Source organism: Heptranchias perlo, unplaced genomic scaffold (genome assembly GCF_035084215.1).
Source record: "Heptranchias perlo isolate sHepPer1 unplaced genomic scaffold, sHepPer1.hap1 HAP1_SCAFFOLD_60, whole genome shotgun sequence".
Classification (NCBI taxonomy): Eukaryota; Metazoa; Chordata; class Chondrichthyes; order Hexanchiformes; family Hexanchidae; genus Heptranchias; species Heptranchias perlo.
Genome location: NW_027139623.1, coordinates 3,197,308 through 3,224,901, shown reverse-complemented (window position 1 = coordinate 3,224,901; position 27,594 = coordinate 3,197,308). Strand labels below are relative to the sequence as shown.

Sequence of the window (27,594 nt, the reverse complement as noted above, 5' to 3'; positions counted from 1 at the left end):
AGTAGTACTAAAACAAACTTAAATACCGATTCAATTCCATGAACCCGGAACAAGTCAACCGTCTACAAATATTGAGAAACAAAATCAAATCCATAAAACAGGTAGACTGCAACAATTCAACTGTATTTGAGTAATTCCAAAAGTGAATGCTATAAAACTTTACAGATCGTTATGGATGTTAATCATTAGAGACCACGACTATCGCTGCCTGTATCTATATCTTACACACACACACATACCCAAAACTATCGATAGAAAGAGATATCGAAAGTTATTGTATCCACATTTGATATAAAAATCAAGTCGTTCCGTTTGGTGTACTGTCAAACTCTGTTGTGGAGAAAATAGCAGATTTATATGGCGTCTGTCCGTCCGACCATCCATCCATCCGTCTGCTTAAACAGCATTCTCTTCATCGTCCCTTTCGACAGAATGTATCTCTTCAGTAACGTGGTCTGCCAAAAGACAAAATAAATGGGTATCAACAAGACTGCGCAAGCAAGTGATGAACTGAAGTCTTCATGACATCAATCGACTAAATAACTACATATTACTAAAAATCTTCTTTAGGGCGCACACATCCGCTTCACAAAACCTATTTCCAGTTGGCCTACTTTTCGGAAAGTCTTTTGTGCGAAGATTTGATGTGACCAATTGCCATATCAACATTTCCCATTCAGTTTTGCGATATCAACTGTCATGTGATAGTTGCAGGTTCTGGATACCAGGTAGCGCTGTGAAATAAAATTCTAAAGCTTCTCTTCTTTTTTCATCGCCATTTATTTTATCTTCAAACAACTTATGCTCATCAACTGATCAAGAACAACGCTACCAACCATTTACTACCACTATTAAAACTTTTGTGTCAGTGTGCATTTCCCGTACAACTTCCAGTTGTCATGACTTTTCGCCACGATCTTGTGGCAGCATTTAACACAGAGACTGCTGATGAAAACAGATGCTTGTAATCATGCAGCAGTAGAGTTCGGCCCGTTGGTGGCGCTGTGGAGCGGGCGAGCGAAATTTCCCTTTAAACCCCGTCGCTCCCTCGAAAATGTAGAACACATTTTCATCTATTGATCTTGGGCGATGTTACAACCAATTTCCTAGTTATGTCAATAACATGTCAAGCTTTATTTTTCTGCATGTGCTTATCTGACAATCGCTGCCTTTCTGTCTAAGTTTTGCTACCCTACCTGAGACAGTGAGTAATTGATTGGATGTTAATGGTTGAATTCCATCGACAGTAGTGACTGGTTGAATTTTATCAAACTCTTTGTATTGATAGAAAGGCATGATGCACATCGATTCAATAAATGTGACTGTGTTGACAGTTTTTAGGTGGTAAAGTGATTATTGCATTTTAAACAGTTTTTTTTTGAGTAAATATATCTCCAGATTTTTTTACAGGGTTGAAATGATTTTGCATAACTGTGCCGTTTGGTGGGAGTGTGGTTAAATGTAAACTCTCAGGGGTCTGCAACTGCAACTGTTATTTGTAAATATTAATAAAGGGTGAAATATATTTTAATTAAGATATAATCGATGTAAAAAAAAAGGAATTTGCAAAGGACCATCCTAAATACGTTAAATCCGGTAGTAATTTACAACTCTGTCATTTTATGTTAGTTTCACGCCACCCAGTCACGTTGTTGTGTCTTTCTCACCGCTTCTTTTGCACTGACAATGTGTGAGGAAATAATATGTAGGTTATCCGCATTATGTGTGGAAGAGAAACATTATACGTCCCTTGAATTTAAGCATCAGGAGAGCCTTTAGTCGTAGTGCCAATATTTAATAACATGAAAATTAATACTTAATAATAGACCGATATGAGAAACAAAATCTCTTCCTTTTTGACTTTCGTCCAATATGAAATATTTTGCCATTTCAGCAATTCTTCAAACATACCATCACGGTCCTTTTTGACCTTTTTCGGTTTGCACTCTATCCCCAGGATAACCATAGTCCCAAACAGGATAAATGTGGCGAGAAACAAACGAATTGGGCTTGAATCAAATTTGACATAAGAACCTAGAAGATTAAATGAAGGGGAGAAGATTAATGGGTAATTCTCACGTTTCCACTGCAACCACATTACGCGATCGCTCTATAAACCTGACTCAGAAATGATGTTCTCAGTTCCTTGAGGAATAAAAACTCCACGGGAAAGCGATCCAACCATGACTAACTAGAACAATTAAGGATAACATTAGTTTAAAAGAACAGGCGTACAATGTTGCTAAAAGGAGTCACAAGCCTGAGGATTGGGCGGGTTTTAGAAATCAGCAAAGGATGACCACAAAAAAATAATAAAGAGGGAGAAAATTGAATATGAGAGTAAACTGGCAAGAAATATAAAAACAGATTGTAAGAGCTTCTACAAGTAAGTACAAAAGAGATTTAGGAATGTAATCGTGGGTCCCTTAGAGGCAGAGACGGGAGAAATTATAATGGTGACTATGGAAATGGCAGAGACGTTAAACAAATATTTTATATCGTCCTTCACAGCAGAAGACACAAAAAACATACCGGAAATAGTGGTGAACTAAAGGTTTAATTAGAGTCAGGAACTTAAAGAAATTAAGATTAGTAAAGAAAATGTACTAGAGAAATTAATGGCACTAAATGCCGATAAATCCGCTAGACATGACGGCCTACATCATGGGGTTTTAAAGAAATGGCTGAAGAGATAGTGGACGCATTCGTTTTGATCATCCAGAATTCCCTAGATTCTGGAATGTTCCCCGTGGATTGGAAGGTAGCAAATGTAATCACTCCATTCAAGAAAGGAGGGAGAGAGAAAAGGGGAGCTATAGGCCAATTAGCCTGACATCAGTAATAAAGAAAATGCTAGATTCTATTATTAAGGACGGAGTAACAGGGCACTTAGAACGTCATAATATGATTAGGCAGAGTCAACACGTTTTAATGAAAGGGAAATCGTGTTTGGTAAATCTATTAGAGTTTTTTGAGGATGCAACTAACAGGGTAGATAAGGGGGAACCAGTGAATGTGGTATATTTGGATTTTCAAAAGGTATTCGATAACGTGTCACACAAGAGGTTGTTACACAAGATTAGGGCTCATGGGATTGGGGGTAATATATTAGCATGGATTGAGGATTGGTTAACGGACAGAAAACAGAGAGTAGGAATAAACGGGTCATTTTCGGGTTGGCAGGTTGTAACTGATTGGGTGCCGCAAGTATTGGTGTTTATACCTCTGCTGTTTACAATCTCCCTCGATGACTTAGATAGGGAGGGAGTGTAATATATCCGAGCTTACTGAATATCGAAAGCTAAGTGGGAAAGTAAGCTGTGTGGACGAAGCAAAGAGGCTGTGTAGGCACGTTAAGTGAAAGGGCAAGAAGGTGGCAGATGGAGTATAATGTGGGGAAATAAGAAATTAACCACTTTGGTAGGAAGAATACAAATTTAGAAGGTGAGCGACGAAGAAATGTTGGTAATCAGAGGGATTTGTGTGTTCTTGTACACGAATCACAGAAAGTTAACATGCATGTACAGCCTGCAATCAGGAAGCAAATGGTATGTTAGCCTTTATTGCAAGGGGGTTGGAGTATAAGAGTAAGGAGGTCATGCTGCAATTATATCGGGCTCTGGTAAGGCCAGACCTAGATTAATGTGTACAGTTTTGGTCACCTTACCTAATAAAGGATACACTTGCCTTAGAGGCGGTGCAACGAAGGCTCAATAGATTGATTCCTGGGAGGAGAGGGTTGTCCTATGCGGGGAGATTGAGTAGAATGGGCCTCTACTCTCTGGAGTTTAGAAGAATGAGAGGTGATCTGACTGTAACATATGAAATTCTTAGAGGGCTTGACAGAGTACATGCTGAGAGATTGATTCCGCTGGCTGGAGAGTCAAGAACTAGAGCTCATAGTCTCAAGATAAGTGGTCGGCCATTTAGGACCGAGATGAGGAAAAATTTCTTCACTCAGAGGGTTGTGAATCTTTCTAATTTTCTGCCCTGGAGGGCTGTGGATGCTCAGTCGTTGAGTATATTCAAGTCTCAGATAGATAGATTATTGGACACTAAGGGAATCAAGGGATATGGGATAGGGCGGGAATATGGAGTTGAGGTCAAAGATCAGCCATGATCTCATTGAATGGCGGAGCAGACTCGAGGGGCCGTATGGCCTACTCCTGCACCAATTTTATATGTTCTTACGTTCTTTTGCTCGGCATTAATTATCAGACTCACTCGGGGATGTCTTTAATCGCTCTCCATTTATCTATTTTGTTCTCTGACACTGTAGCTATCTGAATAATTGGGCTCATCAGATTTGTTCCAGCAACAGCCTCTGTTAATTAAAGGTGACCCTTTCGCCGTTTCCAACATATGTTGAATGGATTGTGAGACTTGACTTTGTGTATATGACGTTGGAAAGATAAACTTTTCCAGGTTAAGGAACTCGATCTGATTTTACCTAAATACATGTCCATGTACAAAGTGAAAGACGTTCGAACAAGGCTGGCTTATATTTCGACCAGCCTGAATGAATTAAATCACTGGCAAACATTAGGAAACAGAGTAATCAGAGGATTAGATAACTTAGCTTCTCAACACTGGGATTTTGTAGGTCGGATAGACTGGCATCACAGGGGGAATGCTGTACGGATAGAGCTGAACGATGTGTGCGTGTGTCTGTGAGTGTGTGTGTGTGTGTTTCTGTGAGTGTGTTTCTGTGTGTATGTGTGTATGCATGTGTTTGTGTGTATGATTGTGTGTGGGGATGTATGTGTATATGAGTGTGTGTGTTTATGTGAGTGTGTTCCTCTATGCGTGTATGAGTGTCTGTGTGTATATGAGTCTATGTGGGAATTCGTGTGTGTGAGTGTGTGTGTGTGTGTGTTTGTTCATCTCTCTGTCTGGCTGCAATGGGAATACACTGATTGTTGTAAGGCAAGTCAGTAACTCGGAATTAACCTTTACATTGTGCATACTATTGCGTATCTTGTGAATATGATTGAAACATGTATAGGAGGAACCCATTGTAACTGTTGGAAATAATTGAGCTTTTACCCACTCTATGTTGAATCTAGAAACATTCAATGCAAACAGCGGGAGCGAGGAACAACTCAAAGTCTGCGTTTTCCTGATGGTATAATTAAATTTGCACCACAGCGGGTAACAATTCAATCAAAGTTTTCTTTCTTGAATGCATCACACCGGAATTGTTACTAGTTCTGACGAAAGGTCATCGAGCTGAAACGTTAACTTTGTTTATCTCTCCACAGATGCTGCTTGACCTGCTGATTATTTCCAGCATTTTCTGTTTTTATTTCATATCGTACAAAAATTGGCCGTATAGGTGATAGTGTTACAAAAATTGGCCGTGTGGGTGATAGTGATACAAAAAATGGGTTAGGGTTAGAGTTAATGTGGATGATAGTGAGGAAGGAAGCTATGGTCGGTAGGAAGCTATCAGTGGTCTGGTCAGTTGGGCGGAAAAGTGGGAAATGGAATTCAATCCGGAGAAGTGTGAGATAATATATTAGGGGAGGGGAAACAAGGCAAGGGAATACACAATAAATGGTAGGATACTGAGAAGTGTAGAGGAATAAAGCGACTTTGGAGTGCATGTCCACAGGTCTCTAAAGGGAGCAGGACAGGTAGATAAGGTGGTTAAAAAGACATACGGGATACTTTCCTTCATTAGCCTAGGCATAGAATATAGGAGCAGGGAGGTTATGCTAGAACTGTATAAAGCACTGGTTACGCCACAACTAGAATACTGCATACATTTCTGGTCACCACATTACAGGAAAGTTGTGATTGCACTAGAGAGGGTACAGATGAGATTTACAGGGATGTTGCCAGGACTGAAGAATTTTTGCTATTAGGAAAGGTTGGATAGGGTGGGGTTGTTTCCTTTGGAACAGAGGAGGATGAGGGGAGATTTCATTAATGTGTATGAAATTATGAGGAGCCCAGTTAGATTGGATAGGAAGGACCTATTTCCCTTAGCAGAGGGGTCAATAACCAGGGGGCATAGATTTAAAGTGATTGGCAGAAGGATTAAAGGGGAGTTGAGGAGAAATTGTTTCATCGAGAGGGTGGTGGGGGCTGGAACTCACTGCCTGAGAGGGTGGTAGAGGCAGAAAACCGTCATCGCATTCAAAAAATGGTTGAATATACACTTGAAGTGCCGTAACCTACAGGGCTACGGACCAAGAGCTGGAACGTGGGATTAGGCTGGATAGCTTTATTCGGCCGGCACAGACACGATGGGCCGAATGGCCTCCTTCTGTTCCGTAAATTTCTATGATTCTATTATTTCCACCATCCGCATTATTTTGCTTTTAATAATTGTTATCTTGTTTGACAGGAAAGTAATCCCCGTAAAATTGCCAAAACAAATATATTAAATGCACAACAATTTAATGGGTACCTGTCCGGAAATTAGGAATCAGCATCGAATTTGCTAGACAACCGACGACCTAGTGTGTTACTGGGAAAACGGAACGAGAGGACGAGAGAACGTATTTCAATCCTTTCAAACATCATATAATTAGATACGTCTGAAAGTATTGGCGTCATCGTAATGTGTCTCTGGTTGATACATGGATTTTTAAATTGATACATTCACTTTTTAACTATTTTGCAAATTGAGTGATTGGCTGATTGATTGATTCAATCACTCCTTCGTTCATTCATACAATAATTCTGTTTTTTTCATTGAGTGGTTCGTTGAATCATTCACTTATTGAGTCATTCATTCTTTGATTGATTCGTTGATTCACTGACTGATTCATTGATTCATTGATTCTTTGAATCGTTCATTGATTTTTATTTCATTCATTCACTCATTCATTGTTAAATAAGACAACCGATTCAGCCTTCATGAAGAAGAAATGAACACAGTTACTGTGTGAATCTCACTCACCTCTTACAGTTATATGTACAGGGTCACTCTCAGCCGACGTTAGCAGCCTTCCCCTCACATCCCCTTTATACAGACAGGTGTAATTTCCTCCATCGGTGTGATCTATATTCGCGATGGTGAAGGTGATAGAACTGTCCCGTGCAGCAGCAGTCTGGACATCCGAGTAATTCGCTTCTCCGTGTCTGTATAAGTAAAATGTGAAGCCAGGATGGTCCCGGGGGTTTGTACAATTAAAGGTAACTTTTCCACCCTTCAAAACAAGACTAGAATCCACTGATATATTTGGTTTGGGTAGACCTGTAATTCGAAAGGAAAAAGTAGTGACGATCGATTCAACCGCAATACAGACTTATTTTTTGTGAACCAAACTATCAATGACCTGGACGTAGGTATTCAGGGCATAATTTCAAATGTTTGCAGATGACACGTGATATAGAAGTTGTAAGCACTGAGGAGTATAGTATATACAAGGGGGAAATTGGCCATTCATTAGTGGGATCAAACGGAAGAAAATAAATCAGTTGGGGTTCTATTTTCAAAATCAGCGTTTATCCCTCAAATTTCCCTCTGGGATACCAGAGGAACAGAGGGAAGGCATTGATTTGAAATTCGCATTTGTGGTAGCTTAGCCGAGCCATAACCTGATTAAAAAGAATGAACGTCTCCGCTAAACAGTGGAGATTCCCATTTCAAATAAAGGAGTTAAGTGTTAGCGGGCTCTGAGATGAGCGCAACGCTGGGCAGGCCAGCATTTGTTGCCCGTCCCTAATTGCCCATTGAGAAGGTGGTGGTGAGCCGCCTCGTTGTTGAACAGCTGCACTCCATGTGGTGAAAGTGCTCCATCGATGCTGCTAGGTGGGGAGTTCCAGGATTTTGATACAGTGACGATGAAGGAACGGTGGCATGTACCTCAGTCGAGATGATTTATAACTTGGGGGAAAATTGGAGGTGATGCTGTTCCCATCCAGCTACTGCCCTTGTCCTTCTAGGTGTTGGAGGTCGCAGGTTTGGGCGTTGCTGTCGAAATCCAACCCAGTGAGATGATATGGAAAACCAGAATGTAATTCATTAAAGTACTTGAGTAACAGGGTGATTTTGAAAATCTCGGCACGCAGTTTCGCTTATTTGACAGAGAAACCTGTAATGTGACAAGTCCAGCCAGTTTGGAGGAGCCTCGTGAGGTGACACTACACTCAGTGGAGTTAATAGTAAAAAGGAAGTCAAAGGAAGGGTGGGGCCGATTAGGGACCAAAAAGGCGATCTTCTTGTGGAGGCAGAGTGCATGACTGAGATACCTTATCAGTACTTTGCACCTGTCATCACTAAGGAAGAGGATACTGCCAATGTTCCAGTAAAGGAGAAGAAACTGGATAGGATGAGAATAGATAAAGAGGAGGCACGTGAAAGGTTAGCAAAGCTCAGAGTAGAAAAGTCACCCGGTTCGGATGGGATGCATCCCAGCTTGCTGAGAAAAGTACGGGTGGAAATTGTGGAGGGATGAACCCGGCAACTACAGGCCAGTCAGACTAACGTCGATGGTGGTGAAACTTTTAGAGACAATAACCCGGGACAAAATTAATTGGCACTTGGGAAAATATGGGTTAATAAATGAAAGCCAGCACGGATTTGTTAAAGGTAAATCGTGTTGGACTAATTTGATTGAGTTCTTTGATGAAGTAGTGGAAAAGATTGATAAGGGTAATGTAGTTGATGTTTTATATAAAGACCTTCAAAGGGCGTTTCAAAAAGTGCCATACAATAGACTTGTTGGCAAAATTGAGGCCCATGAGATTAAAGGGCAGTGGATGCGGGGATACGTAATTAGCACAGAGACAGAAAGCAGACAGTAGTGGTGAATGGCTGATTTTCAAACTGGAATGAAATGTGCAGTGGTGTCACCCATGTGTCGGTGTTGGGACCGCTGCTCTTTGTTGATATATGGTAATAACCTGCACTTGGGTGCACAGGGCATAATTTCAAATTTTGCAGGTGATACGAAACATAGAAAGAAGTGAGGAGGATGGTCACAAACTTGAGGAGGACATAGACAGGCTGGTGAAATGGGCAGACACATGGCAGATGAAAGTTTACACAGCGAAGTGCGAATTAATTCATTTTGGTAGGAAGAATGAGGCGAGGCAATATAAACTAAATGGTACAAGTTTAAAGGGGGTGGGGGAACAAAGAGACCTGGGGGTGTACATTCATTAAACTTTTAAGGTGGCAGGACAAATTGAGAAGGCCGCTAAAGGGGATACTGAATTCTTTATAAACAGACTTACAGGATACAAAAGCAAGGAAGTTGTGCTAAACATTTACAAAACACTGGTTAGGCTCCTGCTGTAGTATTGCGGCGAAATCTGCGCACCACACTTTAGGAGGGATGTCAAGACCTTAGAAAGGTACAGAGGAGATTTACTAGAAAAGTAAAAGGGATGAAAGACTTCAGATATGTGGAAAGACTGGAGAAACTGAGGACGCTAAATTAGGCCGTGTCGCGCCCGTTCATTCGGCGCTATGTGGCCTCTCCAACATCTAAGATGGCGTCTTGCATGCGAACGCACATTTGCAGTGTGATGTGCACCAGATGCCATCTTGGTATTGGAGTTAGCAGTGGGCGAAGATTATGAAGCCGGAATCATGTAAAGTAGGGAGAAAATGGCTTCAATCAGTGTGCAACGCTGATTTAGAGTGATAAACACCATTTTGGGACTTAACGCACAACTCAACGCACAGTCTTAACCCCGACCATCTGAACGTGTCTAAGATTGCCTGGAGGACACTCACCGGCGCTATTTAAAGCGACCATGCAGGATATACAAATTAGTGGCTGGATTATTGTTACTGGCTGCCGAGACATTTGTAACTGTTCTTGGAGACTCTCCCACTCTTGAATACTAGGATGCAGGGACATGGCCTAACATTTAGAGCAAGGACGTGTTGGAGTGAATTTAGGAAATGCTTCTACATGCAAAGGGTGGGAAACAGTTCGAATGGTATTCTGCAGATGGCAGTTGATGTTGGCTCACTTGTGAAAGTTAATTCTGAGATTGATAGATTTCTGTGAACCAAGGCTATTAAGGGATATTGGGCTAAGGCAGGTATATGGAGTTAGGTCACAGGTCCACCGTGATCTCATTGAACGGCAGAACAGGCTCGATGGGCTAAATGCCACTGCCACTTGCTGCTTCCTGATATGCAACATCTTCTCCTGCAAGAAAGTGCGACGCGTGTTTGGATGATGTGCCTGTCATGGTTGAATAGCTGGCAGTGTGTGTGACCAGTGATTTGTTAGCCTGCGCTAACTCCTATACTAAAATAGCGTCTGGCGCACATCACGCTGGAAACGTGCGTGAGCATCCAAGACGCCATCTTGGATATCGAAGAGGCCGTGTAGGGCCGAAACAATGGGCGCTACACAGCCCAATTTAGCGCCCGAACCCTCCCCTTTCCGCCGGGCGTGTTCGTTTAAAGTTATTCTCCAACTATCACCCTGGGTTGTGAGGTAAAATTTTAGTCGGGATTGATATCATAAATTTCTGACAGTGGAATATAAATCCGTCTGAGGCGGAGGCCTGAAACGGGCGATCGAGCACATTTTATACTCCACAGATTTTAAACACACCCAATTATCATTTCCATTGAAGTCAATGTAAAGATAAACCGGAAGAGATGAGAAACGCTCTGCCGATTCACTATCGTCCATTCTACGATAACGCCTAGTCATAATCTACCCCTAATGCTGTTGAATAGATATTTAAATAATCTCTGCTCCTCCCGCCCCTTTCACTCACCTGCGATAGTGACCGTCACATCCTCGCTGAGCTGGGACCAAAACTGCCTTCTATTGACGGAGGTTCCATATTGACAGTGGTAGCTCCCTCCTTGGTCTGTTCCGGTGACTCTGAATTTTCCAATGTTGTCCTTAGTGATGATTTGATGAGAGTACAGCCGTTGGCGATCTCTGTAAAAACGGAAGGTTTTATCGCGATAGTCTCCGGTCACGGTGCAGGTAATGGTCACCGTCTCTCCTTTCAAATACATGCCACTTGGTTGATCAGGGGATATCCGTGGCTTTTTCAGCGTATCTGTGGTAAAATAAGTAGAAAGAACAATTGGAAATGGATCTGTGGATTAAGTGTACGGTGGAAGTTTGGTAATTCCATACCGATTGTGCGGTGTTGAGGGGAAATGTTTGTATCGCCGGCTGAGTTTCGACAAAACGGGAATTGACCATTCATTAGTGGAATCAAACTGAGGTGCGAGAGAAAAGAAATCAGTTTGTGGTTCTATTTCCAAAATCAGGTTTTTATTCCTGAAATTGCACCCTGCGATACGAGGGGAACATGGACAATGCGCTGATTTGAAATTCCCATTCTTTGTCATTGAGGCTATGGTACAAACCGGATATCAAAGAGTGAACTTCTCTGCTGAACCGTGGAGATTGGAACCTCAAATAAAGGAGGGAAGTGATGGTCGATTTTTTATTTATCATTCTTGGGGATTTGAATCAATGACATCACTGGATCTGAATATCGGATCGGGCTGATATCAGACGACAGATCCGATCCCGTCCGTCTTACACAACTGCCCGTGGCGGATTTCTACTCCATTTTTACTGAGACCTGTCAGGAGCTGAGCGCAGATATTTTCTCTGTGAATATTAAAGACTGTTACAGAGGCCGTTAGGAGCTGAACGTCGAGTCCCTCCCTCTGAATATTAAACACTGTTAGAGAGAACATTTCACGAGCTGAGCGCAGATTCCCTCTCTCTGACTATTATTCGCTGTTGCAGTGAACCTGTCAGGAGTTGAGCGCAGAGGCCCTCACTTTGAGCATTAAACAATGTGACAGGGACCCTGTCAGTAATTGAGCGCAGAGGCCCTCACTTTGAGTATTAATCACTGTGACAGAGACCCTGTCAGAAGCTGAGCGCCGATGGCCTCTCTCTGAATATTAAACACTGTTACAGAGACCCTGTCTGGAGCTGAGCGCGGAGACCCTCTCTGTGAATATTAAACACTGTTACAGAGACCCTGTCAGAAGCTGAGCGCAGAGACCCTCTCTGTGAATATTAAACACTGTCACAGAGATCCAGTCAGGAGCTGAGCGAAGAGACTCTCTCTGTGAATAGTAAACATTGTTACAAAGACCATGTCAGGAGCTGAGCGCAGAGACCCTCTCTGTGAATATTAAACAATGTTACAGAGACCCTGTCAGAAGCTGAGCGAAGAGACTCTCTCTGTGAATAGTAAACATTGTTACAAAGACCATGTCAGGAGCTGAGCGCAGAGACCCTCCCTGTGAATATTAAACTCAGTTATATTTAATCAAGTAGGAATTTTTGTACTTATCAAGGGCGTTGAAATATTAACAATCTCAGCCCCCTTCACTCACCTGCTATAGTGACCGTCACAGCCTCGCTGATCTGAGACGATAACCACATGCTATTGATGAATGTTTCATATTTGCACTGGTACCGCCCTCCTTGGTCTGCTCTGGTAACCGGGAATGTTCCAACGTTGTCCTTTTTGATGATCTGATCAGAGGACAGCAGTCGTCTATCTCTGTAAAAATAGAAGTTTTTATTGGGATAGTCTCCGGTCACGGTGCAGGTAATGGTAGCCGTCTCTCCTTTCAAATAAACACCAGTCGATTGATCAGGGGATATCCCTGGCGTTGTAAGCGGACCTGTAGTGAAATAAATGCAAAGAACAATTAAAAATGGATCTGTGGATTACGTGTACTGTCGAAGTTTAGGAACTCAATAACGATTGCGCTGTGTTTTCGAGAACAGTTGGAATCGGGGGCTGAAGTTCCACAAAACGGGAATTGACCAGTCATTCGTGGAATCAAACTGAGGTGAGAGAGAAGAGAAATCAGTTTGTGGTTCTGTTTCCAAAATCAGATTTTAGCCCTGAAATTGCTTTCTGCGATACGAGGGGAACATGGAAATGCGTGGATTTGAAATTCCAATTTCTGGTCATTTAGCCTGTGGTGCAAACCGGATTAAAAAGAGTGAACGTCTCTGTTAAACCGTGGAGATTAGAATCTCAAATAAAGGAGGTAAGTGATGGTGGGCTCGATTTCATCATTATCATTCTTGGGGATGAGAATCAATGACCTCACTGGGACTGAATATTGAGCTGAGAGCGTGCTGCACCGTCACATGTCCCGTCTTTCAGATGAGACGTTAAACCGAGGCCCCGGCTGCCGTCTCAAGTGAATGTAAAAGATCCCACGCCACTATTTCGAAGGAGAGCAGGAGAGTTTTCCCTGGTGTCCTGAGCCAAATATTTATCCCTCAATCAACACCACTAAAACAGATTATCTGATCATTATCACATTACTGTATGTGGGGCCTTGCTGAGTGCAATTTGACCGTCGCGGTTCCTGCATTATAACAGTGACTACACTTCAAATGTACTTCATTGGCTGTAAAGCGCTTTGGACGTCCAGAGGTCATAAAAGGCGCCAACTAAATGGTACTTCCTTCTTTTATTCAAAAACTGTGGCTGTTTTCCTTGTAACAAAGGAGAATGGGGGTAATTTAGTGGCCGTCTTTAAATTTCAGAAGGGTTGGAACCGAGTATAGAGACACAGGAGGTTTCCGGGAGTCCGAACGAGTGGAGATTGATCAGATATAAATGGTATTTCGGGCAGGGAGCAGGAGGGACATTTTAAAGCAAGTGTTGCGAGGCTGTGGAATGAAGCAGAGACCATGTCAACATTTAAGAATAGGTTCGATCGACGGTTGAAGGGAATTGGGAGCAGAGCACGCACATGGGATTAGGACTATTGCTCGTGTGGAGGATAAACACCAACACGAAGTGGTTGGGCCGAACGGCCTGTTTGCGTGTTATAATTTCTCCATAATTCTATCCTTGTATTCCTCCAGCAACCGACTGGAATCAGAAAAGCAGAATTGCAGCTGTCTTGCATATTTTAGTTTAACAATCTCTGCGAAGGGAAATATGTTAAACGTGCATAGAACGTTAGTTAGACCACACTTTGAGTACTGTGTACAGTTCTGATCTCCATGTTACAAAAAGGATATCCATATTACACTGGACAGGTGCAAAACGATTTAGTAGGATGATTCGAAAGCTGAGAGATATACTTATCAGGAAAGACTGAAATGTCTGGGACTCTTTTCTCCAGAAAACAGAAGGTTTAGGGGTGACCTGATAGAGGTCTTTAAAATTATGAAGGGATTTGATAGGGTAGACGTAGAGAAAATGTTTCCACTTGTAGGGGAGACAGAAATTAGGGGTTATAAATATAATATAGTCACCAATAAACCCAATAGGGGATTCAGGAGAAACTTCTTTACCCAGAGAGCAGTGAGAATGTGGAACTCGTTACCACAAGTAGTAGTTTAGGCGAATAGTATTGATGCAATTAAGGGGAAGCTGGATTAATATATGAGCGAGAAAGGAATAGGGTGGAGGAGGCTCTTGTGGAGCATAAACGCCGACACGGACCTGTTGAGTCAAATGGCCTGTTTCTGTATCCAATTTTTTTAAGTCTTCCCATTGGCTCATGGTTACAGCATTCTTCTGGTACCGTGGTTAACCCTGTTTAACGATTCATTCCCAGGTGTTTGCCTTTAAAATAATTAATTGATATTCACACTCTAAAATCAATTATCCAACTTTTAATTTGCAGTTGTGGCGATGTTATCCAAATGGAACAGAGTGACAGAGAGGAATGAAACATAGGAGTGGAAGAGAAACAATGAGAAACAATGCGAGAGAATCAAGGAGAAATTGAAAGAGGGTTATCAGCGAGACTGGATAGGAAGATAAAAAGAGAGAGCGGGCGGGAATGAGTGACAAGTGCAATGAGACAGTGGGACGAAAGAGAGAGTATGAAAAAGAGAGGCAGCAAATAAGCAAAGAGCAATGAGAGAGAGGGGGTGTAGTGAAATAGGAGAGGTAACTGGAATGAAAAAGAAATGGAAAGAGGAAGTGAGAGGGAGAAAGAGAGAGAGAAGCTGGGCCTTTGACCCCTCCCTCTGTCGCTGATTGGCTCGCCGAGCTAACAAACTGCCTTGCACAAGAAACTTCACCCAACTTGGTTTTGGAGCTACGACAAGCCGGTTGTCCCTTTAACTGAGAATTTAGGAGGAAATTCTTCTCACAGAGAATGTGAAAGTCGCTGGCAGGCGGAGTGGTTGAAGCAGGTGGCAGTGATGCATCAAAGGGGGGCTAGATACATACACGAGGGAGAATGGAACAGAGGGCTGTGGGGGCAGGGTGGGGAAGCGGTCATTAAAATGTGGGATATAAACCCTGGCATCGACCAGCAGGAGCGAATGGTCCGATTCTGTGCTGTACATTCTATCTAATTCTATGTAATCAGCCCCCTACAGAGCGCTTCGAAATGAAAGCCAGAGTAATATTAAAACTGTGAATATCTTTGGAAAGTTTCGGCCGAACTCCCATTGTTTGAAAGTAATGTGATGTGTGAAAATGCACATTTCTGAGATGACTGGTACTCCAGCTAATTCCCCCGCCTGCCTGTCAGGGAGTGAAGCTTTTCTGACGAAAGGGAAATATGACATTGTCTCCACACTACAATAAAGAAGGAAAACCATCGATGTTAGATTGTCATTTTCAAAATATTTAGTTGCTTATCACTTTTCAGTGTCGATTTTATGTGATTCGGCCCGCAACACAAAAGTTCTGCCCAAGCCCAAAAGGGATTGAGAACAGTGATCATCTTTTGTGTTAGCATTACTGACCGACAGATGGCGGTACTGCACGTTTTTTCGGGCATCTGAAGTTGAAACGGAATAAGAATATAAGACCATAAGAAATAGGAGCAGAAGTAGGCCATATGGCCCCTCGAGCCTGCTCCGAATTTCAATAAGATCATGGCTGATCTTCAACCTCAACTCCACTTTTCCGCCAGCTCCCCATGTTCCTCGATTCCCCTAGAATATACAAATCTATCGATCTCGGCCTTGAATATAGTCGTGATGTGGAGATGCCGGTGATGGACTGGGCTGGACAAATGTAAGGGGTCTTACAACACCAGGTTATAGTCCAAAAGCTTTATTTGAAATCACAAGCTTTCGGAGCTTTCCTCCTTCGTCAGGTGAGTGTAAACTCATTCACTCACCTGACGAAGGAGGAAAGCTCCGAAAGCTTGTGATTTTCAAATAAAACTGTTGGACTATAACCTGGTGTTGTAAGATTGCTTACATTCTTCCTTCGGGAAGGAGACCAAAATTGTGCACAGTACTCCAGGTGTGGTCTACCAGAGCCCTATAAAATTGCAACAAGGCCTCCTTACTCTTATACTCCAACCCTTTGCAATAAAGGCTATCATACCATTTGCCTTCCTAATTGCTTGCTGTACCTGCATGTTAACTTTCTGTGATTCATGTACAAGGACACCCAAATCCTTCTGACTACCAACGTTTCTTAGGCTCTCACCGTTTAAAAATATTCTGTTTTTCTATTCTACCTACCAAAGTGAATAACCTTACATTTTCCCACATTATACTCGATCTGCCACCTTCTTGCCCATTCCTTCAACCTGTTTATATCACTTTGCAGCATCTTCGCGACCTCCTCACAGCTTACTTTCCCACCTAGCTTTTTGTCGTCAGCAAACTTGGATAAATTACATTGGGTCCCTTCATCAAAGTCTTTAATATAGATTGTAAATAACTAATGCCCAAGCACCGATCCTTGTGGCAGCACACTAGTTACAGCCCGCCAAACTAATAATGAAATGTTTATCCCTACTCTCTGTTTGCTCTCTGTCAACCAATGCTCAATCCACGCTAAAAAATTACACCAATCCCATGAGCCCTAACCTTGTGTAACAGCCTCTTGTGTGGCACCTTATCGGATGCCTTTTGAAAATCCAAATATACAACATCCACTGGTTCTCCTTTATCTACCCTGCAAGTTACATCCTCAATAAACTCTAATAGACTGGTTATATACGATTTCCCTTTCATAAAAACATGTTGACTCTGCCTAATCATATTATGATTTTTTTAAGTGCCCTGTTACTATGTCCTTAATAAGAGATTCCAGCATTTTCCCTACTACTGATGTCAGGCTAACTGATCTATAGTTCTCTGTTTTTTCTCTCTCCCTCCTTTCTTGAATAGTGGGTTTACATTTGCTACCTTCCAATCCACAGGGACCGTTCTCGAAACTAGGGAATTCTGGAAGATCAAAACCAATGCATCCACTATCTCGACAGCCACCTCTTTTAAAACCCGAGGATGTAGGCCATCAGGTACAGGGGATTTGTTGGCATTTAGCCTCATTAATTTGTCCAGTACTTTTTCTTTACTAAACATAATTGCTTTAAGTTCCACACTCTCATTAGACCCTTGGTTCCACACTATTTCCAGTATGCTTTTCGTGTCTTTTACTATGAAGACAGATAAAAAGTATTAATTTAACGTCTCTGCTATTTCCTTATTCCCCATTTTAATTTCTCCTGACTCTGCCGCTAAGGGACCCACGTTTACATTCGCTAATCCCTTTCTCTTTTACATACTTGCAGAAGCTCTTAAAATCTGTTTTTATATTTCTTGCTAGTTTACATTCATACTCAACTTTCTCCCTCTTTATCAATTGTTTTGGTCGTCCTCTGCTGATTTCTTAAACCCTCCTAATCCTCAGGCTTACTATTTTTGGCAACATTGTAAGCCTCTTCGTTTACCACTAACCTTAACGTGTCTAGTTAGCTACAGTTCGATCACTTCTCCCATGCAGCTTTATTCCTCAAGGCAATGTATATTCGTTTAGAATTATCAATTGTTTCTGTAAATGTTCGTCATTGCTTATCCACCATCACATCTTTTAATCTAATTTCCCAATCTACCTTAAGCAACTTGTCCCTCATACTTACGTAATTGGCTTTGCTTAAATTTAAGTCCCGAGTTTCAGATTTAACTACATCACTCTCAAACTCAATATGAAATTCTATCACATCTTGATCACTCTTCCCCAGAGGATCCTTACACATAATATTATTAATTAACCCTGCCTCATTAAACAATACTAGATCTAAAATAATCTTTTTCCTATTTGGTTTCTCGGCATATTGTTCCAGAAAATTGCCTCGAATTCATTCCATGAACTGTTCTTCCAAACGTCTTTTGCCAATTTGGTGTGCCCAGTCTGTATGAGGATGAAAGTCGCACACGATTATTACATTACCCTTGTTACATGCTCCTCTTAATTTCCTGATTTATACTTTGTCCAACACTATAACTACTGTCAGGAGGCCTATAAACTACTCCCACCAGTATTTTCTGTCTCTTGTTCTTTCTTAGCTCCCATACTGATTCTACATCCTGATTTTCTGAGCTAAGTTCCTCTCTCACTATTGTCTTCATCGCATCCTTTATTATCAGGGCTACCACACTCCACAACCCCCGCCACAAACTTTTCCATTTTGACAATCATTTCTAAAAATCAAGTACCCTGGAATATTTAGTTCCACGCAATGGTCACCCTGCAAACTAATGTTGGATAAACACGCAAAACGGTTGGAGGGACCACTCGGTAGTCTCACCATTTTGTGAATGAAAAGAAAATTCTTTGCGTTCTCTTGGGTTAGGGCGAAGGAACCGGATCTCATGGACAAGCTGAGTTCAGAGAGGACATGGCGGGAAATAGGAGAGAAATAAAGATGAAATTCAAGACTAGGGCTAGGGGAATTAGAAGTAAGGTTTCGTTTGTTGGGCGCTGGGAAGGAGTGGAAGCAGCATAGGCAGCTGAGCAGATGGCCATAGGAGTAGAGAGGTCACCAGAGATCGGCGGGTGATGGTTGGGTGGGGGCGGAGTTGGGGTGGTGGTGGTGGGGATGTGGTCGTGAATTTGGGTAACAGTGTTTATATGGAGAGAGAAGTTTAGAAGGTACACGTGGGCAGTTAAAAAAGGCTAGAGAGGGACATAGAGGCTGACATCGAGATTGAAACCACCGAGGACGAGGAGTCGCTCAATGAACAGTCTGAGGAAGGAAATCTTGGTAAGATAATCGGGTGGGACTGGGTGGTGGGGGTGGGAGGGTAGGGGTCGGTAGACAAATACAAATTATGGAGCGGTCAGAAGGGTGGATCACGATGAGGTGATTGAAGCAAGAGAAGGTTCCAGAGGAGCAGGAGAAAAGCCTAAGGTGCCATTAACGATTAGGATCACAGTGCTATCACAGCGGCGTTGGTGAGACGTGTGGTGGTGGGATACGTGGTGGTGGGATATATGGTGGGACATGTGTTGTTGGGACATGTGTTGTTGGGGCATGTGGTGGTGCTGTCATATGTGATGGGACACATGTTGTTAGGAAAAACGTCGGTGGGATACGTGGTGGGACATGTGTTGGTGGGACATATGTTCGAGGGACATGTTGGAGGGACATGTGTTGGAGGGACATGTGTTGGAGGGACATGTTGGAGGGACATGTGTTGGTGGGACATGTGTTGGAGGGACATGTTGGAGGGACATGTGTTGGAGGGACATGTGTTGGAATGTACAAGCCGCTAGGGAGGCTTTAGTAAGTGATAAGATGTTGCCATTGTGAGCCAAGACTCAGTCAAAGACAGTTGGTCAACGCAATCTTACAAACATCCACATGCATGGCCAGGGCCTTGCTCGTGAGTGAAGCATCATTCTCGATGGAAATTGATAGGGGTGCTGGTTGATCAATTGAAGAGACCAAGTTGTTAGTAGAGGGTCGGGTGAGTGTGATAGTAAGAAAGATTGGGAGATTAGACCTCAGGGGAGCGATGGGTGGGAAGATCAGCAACAGAGGAGGGGGGTGTTGCTGGCCGTATGAAACGATTGACAGAGCTCTCGATGGGCTTTTGGAGAATGCCAAGAGTGACACAGAGAGCAGCTGTGGACTAATTCACGAGGAATTCAAGCCTGGGACAGTAGGAGTTTTGGAACGCCGAGAAGCAGTGATGTGTTGGGATAATGACGATTGGGGAGGGTTGAAGTACCCAAGAGGGAAATACAGATCATAGAGAATCAGGAAAGGGATCTCGGGGTGATGACATATTTATCCTTCAACTCATCTAGCCAATGCCTGGCTCATGCAAAGTGTTGAGATTTGAATTACTAACAAAACGAAACGCAGGATAGATCAAAAGAAGTGATGTTAACATTAAGTAGAACATTTGTCCGGGAAAGTGCATGGAATTAGAGACAACCTATTGACATGGGTAGGGAATTGGTTAGAACGTAGGAGACAGAGAGCAAGGATAATGGGTATGCATTCCAATTGGCAGGATATTGCTAGTGATGTCCCCCAGGGATCTGTACTGGGGCCTTAGAATTCACTATATGTATAAATGGCACAGATGAAGAAATCAAGAGCCCTATATCCAAGTTTGCTGACGACATTAAGTTAGGTGGCACAGTAAGTTGTGTAGATGGGAGAAGACAATTGCTAAAGACCTGAGAAAGAAAGATCAGGTTATTTTCTAAATGGTGAGCAGCTAGGAACTGTGGCGCAATGGTGAGATTTAGGGATCCAAGTATAGAAATCACTAAAAGCTAATGGACAGGTACAAAAATTAACTTAAATGGCTAATGGAATGTTAGCACTTATCTCTAGGGGGCTGGAATACAAAGTATTGGAAGTTATGCTATAGTTATATAAAGCTCTGGTCAGATTGCATCTGGAGACACTGCATTCAATTCTGAGCTCTGCATCTCAGGAAGGATATACTGGCCTTGGAGGGGTTGCAGCGAAGAATAAGCAGAATGATAACAGGGCAAAATGGTTCATTTATGAGGACAGGTTGCATGGACTAGGGTGAGTATGGAAGATTAAAGGATGATCTAACCGAGATGTTTAAGATGATTAAAGTATTTGATAGGGTAGATAGAGAGAAACCATTTCTTCTGGTGGGAAGAGTCCAGAACGAGGAGGTATAACCTTAAAATTAGAGCTAGGCTTTTCAAGGGTAATGTCATGAATCACTCCTTCACACAAAGAGTAGTGGAAATCTGAAATACCTCCACAAAATGTTGTTGAGGCTGGGGCTCAATTGAATTCGTCAAAACTGGGATTGATAGATTTTTATTAGGCAAGGGTATTGAGGGATATGGAACTAAGGTGGGTAAATGGAGTTAAGATTCAGATCATAGAATTACATAGAATTACACAGAATGTACAGCACAGAAACATGCCATTCGGCCCTACAGGTCCATGCCGGTCTTTGTGGTCCACACGAGCCTTGTCCCTCCCCACTTCATCTAACCGTATCTGCATATCCTTCCATTCCTTTCTTCCTCATGTGTTCAACTAGCTTCCTCTGAAATGCATCTATGCCAGTTGCCTCAACTAGTCCCGGTGGTAACGAGTTCCACCTTCTAACCACACCCTGGGTTCTCCTGAATTCCCTATTGGATTTATTAGTGACTACCTTATATTTCTGAGCAATAGTTCTGATCTCCCCCGCAAATGGAAACACCATCTCTACGTCCACCCTATCAAACCATTTCATAATCTTAAAGACCTCTATCAGGTCACCCCTCAGTCTTCTCTTTTCCAGAGAAAAGCGCCCCAGCCTGCTCAATCTTTACTAATAGCTATAACCTCTCAGTTCTAGAATCAGCCTAGTAATTCTTTTTACGCTTTCTCCAGTCCCTCCATGTGCTGTTTATAATATGGAGATCAGATCTGTTCACATTACTCCAAGTGTGGTCTAAGCAAGATCAGTCATGGTCTAAAGGAATGGAGGAATAAGCTCGAGGGGCCGAATGGTCAACACCTGTTCCTATGTCCCTATGTTCCACCTGGAGTGCTATTTGCAGTTTTGTAACCCACGACAGAGTAAGTGTATAGATGTACTGTCCATAACATGGACATATCCCATAGTGCCTTCGCAATGACAGCTGCTGAGATGCAGACCTGTATTACTGCTACGAATGACACAACACGATTGGTTACAGTAATCAAATTCATTTACATAAAAAACAACTGAATGCTTCAGCAGTCTAGAACATTAGTTATTGAATTTCATTATTTTAGAGAAAAACGTCGACACTAACCTTGAGAAACACTCTGCCGAGCCCCAAAGATAACTAAAAGGAGAAAATATAAATTAGTTAAATGAACACCAACACCTTTAGACGATCAATATAACAAGCTGATTTTCGTGAATTGTTTTATGGATATTTCTCAGTGTGATTGCATTGGTGGCATTTTGGTCCGTTTCGGTTAAATTCCCTCTCCAGAACTTGAGAGAGTTCCAGATTTCCACTACCCTTTGTTTGAAAAAGTACTTCCTGCTTTCACTCCAATTGGTCCAGCTCTAATTTTAATACCATGCCTACTTGTTCTCGATTCCCTCTATAACTGAATAAAATCAATCGAGACGACCCTATGTAAAACATTCCAAATACCCACGACAAGTATCAAAAGGTGCCCTTGGGCCTAATGACACAAAACCGCATGAAAACTTGTTCAAAAAACATGAAGGGCCCATTTTGTGGCTGAGTGAAACCGTCACTGATTGACAAGGGAAAGCAGCTGGTGTGGAGTGTGGAGTGTGTGTGTATCTTTACAGATCTTCACATGCGTCCACATCACGAAACAAAATTGCAGTGCAGGCGTCGGAGCTCCAATATGGAATAGATGGATGCATTAACGGTGAGAATTGAGATTTTAAAAATTGGAGATGATGGGGTTAATGCTGAGCATAACGGACACAAAACAACGTGAAAAGTTCTTCAAAATGCACAAAAGCCCGTTTTGGGACTGAGTGAAAGATAAAGGAAAACAGCTGGGTTGGGTGTGTGTCCAAAAATTGTGCATTTTTACAGATTCCCACATCTCCACACCATGAAACAGAATTGCAATAGAAGTGTCGGAGCTCTATTATGGGATGGATGGATGGATGCATTAACGGTGGGAATTGATATGGAAACATTGGAGATTAAAAGCTTCATGCTGAGCCCAACGGGCAACTGCAGCACTGAGTTTATTGAGGACATTAGTCTCCACCCACTGTACAGTTTTGCAAGAGGAGGACAGTACCTAAGGAAACTGACCATTCACAATTTCACCTGGTTTGGGGCCCGGAATGGAGGTTGGGTAGTCAGCTGTTTAAACCGAATAAGGTTAAGGGAGCAGGAGGTGTGTCTAATGGGCAAGCTCAGCTCGGAAAGTGCATGCGTGGAGATCGGAGGGAAACTAGAAAAAGGCTCAGGATCAGGGCTGGGTGATGGGGGAGCCTTAGGAGAGGTTGGGCCTGGTGATATTGGGACTTGTGGGATGCAGCAGATGCATCTGAATGGATGGTCTTAATCTTAGTGACTTCAGTTATGTGGAGAGACAAGAGAAACTGGGATTGTTCTCCTTTGAGCAGAGAAGGTTAAATGGAGATTTAATAGGGGTGTTCAAAATCATGAAGGGATTTGATCGACTATGTAGTGAGAAACTGTTACCAATGGCTGGAGGGTCTGGAATCAAATGATACAGATTTAAGTTAATTGGCAAAAGAACCAGAAGGAGATGAGGATAAATGTTGTTACACCGCAAGTTGTTCTGATCTGGAATGGTGGTGGAAGCAGATTCAATAGTAACTTCCAAAAGTGGATTGGATAGAAAGTTGTAAAGGGAAAAAATGCTGAGAGATGGTGAAAGATCAGGGGAGTGGGATTAATTTGATAGCTCATTTAAAAGCTGGCACATGCATGACGAGCCGAATGGCCTTCCTCTGTGCTGTAAGGCTTCATGAAGTTCACTAGGTCCTCGTATTTGTTGTTGGAGGAGAGTGTGGAGGGGGCTGGGAAAGAGATTTATGGAGATTGTGTGTTGTGGGCAAAAGAAGCTGGAGGTTATCTTTGGTCCCCAGGGTCATTCTGGAGCAGCAGGCGGTTTTCAGAGAGGACATCGTGCTTGTTCTAATTCTGGGTCAGCCATATCTGGTGATGGATGGCTAAACCAGTGGTGATCCAGATATGCTCAAGTCTGCACCCCTTGGAATTAAACCAGCAGGAACGATCAGGATAGAAGAGAGTAAACGTTTTACTCGGGGCAAAGGCATCAACGGTTGAAGAACGGGAGTGGTTGAGAAGTTCCACAGCCGCAGAAGTGTGATGACAAATGGCGGGTCAAAGTCTAGGCAACAGGGAGTGTGAAAGTGTTTATTCCAAAGTTGGAACGCAGAAGTAATTTGATTTGAAGTAAGTAAGGAGATGTAGGTCATGATGGTTGCAAGGAAGTGACTAATGCCTTGGCAGTGTACAACTCTGGGCACCACACTTTAGGAAGGATGTCAAGGTCTTGGAGAGGGTAACGAGGAGATTTACCCGGATGATACCAGGGAAGAGGGACTTCAGTTGTGTGGAGAGATTGGAGAAGCTGGGGTTGTTCTCCTTAGAGCAGGTAAGTGTAAAGGCAGACCTAATAGAGGAATACAAAATAATGAGGGGCTTTGATAGAGCAAGTCGAGTGAAATTGATTCCGCTGGCAAGTGGTCTGTAATCAGAGGTCACAGATTTCAAATAGTTGGCAAAAGAACTAGAGGGAAATGAGGAGTAATGTTTACATAAAGAGGTTTGCGAAGATCTGGAACACACTACCTGAAAGGGGGATGGAAGCAGATTCCATAGGAACTTTCAAAGGGCAATTGGACATGTACTTGAAGGGGACTAATCTGCAGGGTTATGGAGAAAATAATTGGGGTGTGTTACTAATTTGGATAGCTCGTTCAAGGAGCCAGCATAGACTCGACGGGCCGAAAGGCCTCCTTTCACGTTGTAAGATTCTATGATTCTATGATTCTTGTCAACTTGAAATGTTAGTAAGCAATGAGAAGGTTATCGGCAGAGCTCAGGAGGACATTGGTAGATTGGTAAAATGGGGAAACACATGGCAGATGACATTTAATGTAGAGAAGTGTGAAGTGATGTATTTTGGAAAGAAGAGTGAGAAGAGGCAATATAACCTAAATGATCAAATTGCACAGCGGGAGCATTAACAGAGAGACCTGGGGATTCACATACACAAATCTTTGAAGGTGGTCGTTGGAGATTAAACGGTAAATGCCGACCCTCCTGCCAGTGGAAACAGTCTCTCCCCAACTTCTCGATTAAAACCTTTCATTATTTTTTTCTGAGCAACGGTCAGCAGTAGCACTGCGTTTATTTAAGGACATTAGTCTCCACTCACTGTGCAGATCTATATCTCAGTGATGTGGTCAATTGCAGCATACTGAAGGAGGAGGTGGAGTCTAAATAATGAGAACAGAATGGTGTTTGAACTCACTGGGAACCGATACTTTTACAAACAGTTTACTCATTGTTACAAATGTCACAATTCGGGTGAACGGTATGGAAGGAGGAAGTAAATTGAACATGAATAAGTAAAGAATCTGAAAATATTGCAGGCAGAATTTAACAGTGATATCAAACACTTAGAACGGAAGCCAATGGTTTCAGCTCAGAAGCGCTTCACCTCGGACAAAGAGGAAGTTTAACCGCTGACAGTAAGGACAGTCAGCAGAACAAGAATGTGTTTAAACACACTGAATGAAAATTCATTGTGCCAATCTTTCTGATTTTCTTCCAAGCAACCACTTGAAAGCAACCACTATTAGAGGTGCAGTAACAGATATATTCTCAGGCATTCATTTATTAATAAAATACAATTCAAGGGACTTAAAATGAATAAAAATATTTAATATTGCAACTAACATCTTCGAAGCTTTCATTAAGGGGATCTATTTAGGGACAACACTCAAACAGAATGGGAACCCCTGACAGTAAGAACATTGTAGCAGAACCATGAATGTGTTGAAATATATTGAATGAAAATATATTGTGGCAATCTTTCTGATAGGCTTTTAACCGAGTAATTAATTCATTCTTTGAAATCCACCCCTAATAGTGGTGCAGGAGCACACTGATTATCAGGCATTCATTTATTAATAAAATTGAATTGAATTCACTTGAAATTGATAGAGATGTTTAATATTCCACCTAATATCTCCTAAGCTAGCAATAAGGGGATATATTAGATTGTGCCCCCTTGTTCTCCATTTCACCACCATAACTCAATAAGGACTATCGAGAGGTGTAAATTTGTAACTAATTCCATTAATCCATGGTAATTATCAATAGGTGCCCTTGGGTCTAATTACAAAAAACAGCATGAAAAGTTGGTGATAAGGGGTTAATGCTGAGCACAAATTGCAGCTGCAGCACTGCGTTCATTGTGGAACATTAGTCTCCACCCATTGTGTTGATCTGTATCTTGGTGACATGTTCAATTCCAGCACACTGAAGGAGGAAGTGGAGTTAAAATAAATTCCTAGAGCTGAATGCCGCCTGAGTTATTCACCAGAAACATTTATTCGTACAGACAGTACACACACGCACATAAATATCACAAAACCCCTAAAATCGAGATGCAAGATGGAATAGAGAATGAAAAATCAGCAAGCAAACTGAAAATGGCCAGGACTGAAGAGAACAGTAAGAGCAGTTCGCTTCATGGCGGAAGAAAGCGGTTTCAACTCAGAGGAGAGTGAGTTCAAAGAAAGAGGAACTTAAACTCTGACAGAAGGAACAATGTCTCAACACCAACTGAATAACTATAAATATATTTGCTAGATTAACCACTGAATGTGTTCAAATTTTTCTTCTCCCTTTTTTCTCTCTATCTCACCCAAAGAGGTGTATTCACGAAGGGAGTTGCTCAGGGCCGCCCTCCAATACCCCACCGCATTATCTGCTCATGTCTGAGTGCAGGGGGTTGATTGACCTGAGGTCAGCCGTGGTGACCCCTGGATAACTGTACCCTCCTAACGCGCATACTCACTTCCAAGCATGGAACATATGGTATCATAGAATCATGGAATCAGAGAAGGTTACAGCACGGCAGCAGGTCATTCGGCCCATCGAGTCCGCGCCGGCTCCATACATGAGCAATGAAGCTAGTCCCACTGCCCCGCCAGAAATAGCAGGGCTCGTCCGAGATGCAATAAGATGCGATAAGGGGACACGTGGCCGATATTTCATTCAATGGCTTTGGGGCACTGAGCCCACTGGTATCGCTGCTATCACCCATCCCCACCCCGCACCCCCCTCCCCGCCCCTTGATGGAGATCAGCAAACTCAGTGGATGTTGATCGTTGAATTTTCCTTTTACATACATCTTACTCCTACACTGTAGACAGTAACTGGGCAATCGGGAGACCAATATCTCCCCTTTTCACCCCGTCTCAAGGCGCCTCATGGGAGCGTTATCAAACAAAATGTGACACCGAGCCGCTAAATGAGATATTAGGTCAGGTGACCAACAGTTGGTCAAAGCTGTGGTTTTAACAGACAGATTCTCATAGATTCAATTGTCAAAGAAAAACTAGATCCGAGATACTTTAATACCGATATGAAGAGAGATTGTCCCCTCACCGTTACACTCCCCTCACCGTGACCCGCAGAGAATTCAGCACAAGCAAGCAACCGCTCTGAATGCTTTCCAATGCAGAAGGCTCCACACCAAATTATGAGATACCGGAGTTCGGACACCGCCGGGTTCAGTCTCACTCTCCCGCTTACAGTTGCCCACTCAGACCGGGAATTGGTATAAAATTGTTTCACGACTCACCAAACAGCAATAAAAAGGCGGTTGTATCCATTTTCGAAGAAGTGCTATTTTGAGGCATGAGAGCTGTGAGGAACGGCGAC

The 27,594-nt window shown here is 42.6% G+C and overlaps 1 protein-coding gene across 1 annotated transcript; it reads right to left on the bottom strand.

Moving 5' to 3' along the window:
- Positions 1-27,594, bottom strand: LOC137316798 (leukocyte immunoglobulin-like receptor subfamily A member 3). Its single transcript, XM_067980640.1, has 7 exons — positions 27,515-27,594; positions 21,949-21,981; positions 12,308-12,601; positions 10,705-10,998; positions 6,911-7,207; positions 1,912-2,034; positions 1-455 (listed from the first exon to the last, which is right to left on the bottom strand). The coding sequence occupies exons 1-7, from the start codon at positions 27,570-27,572 to the stop codon at positions 397-399; spliced, it is 1,158 nt and encodes a 385-aa protein (XP_067836741.1). The 5' UTR covers positions 27,573-27,594; the 3' UTR covers positions 1-396.

Bases quoted from the DNA above. Each gene is read 5' to 3' on its own strand.
- LOC137316798 (XM_067980640.1), bottom strand. From the start codon at position 27,572: ATGCCTCAAAATAGCACTTCTTCGAAAATGGATACAACCGCCTTTTTA. The intron at 10,999-12,307 runs GTGAGTGAAGGG...ATTTTACCACAG, and splicing joins TGTGACGGTCACTATAGCAG to ATACGCTGAAAAAGCCACGG. The intron at 456-1,911 runs GTATGTTTGAAG...GTCTTTTGGCAG, and splicing joins GGTCAAAAAGGACCGTGATG to ACCACGTTACTGAAGAGATA.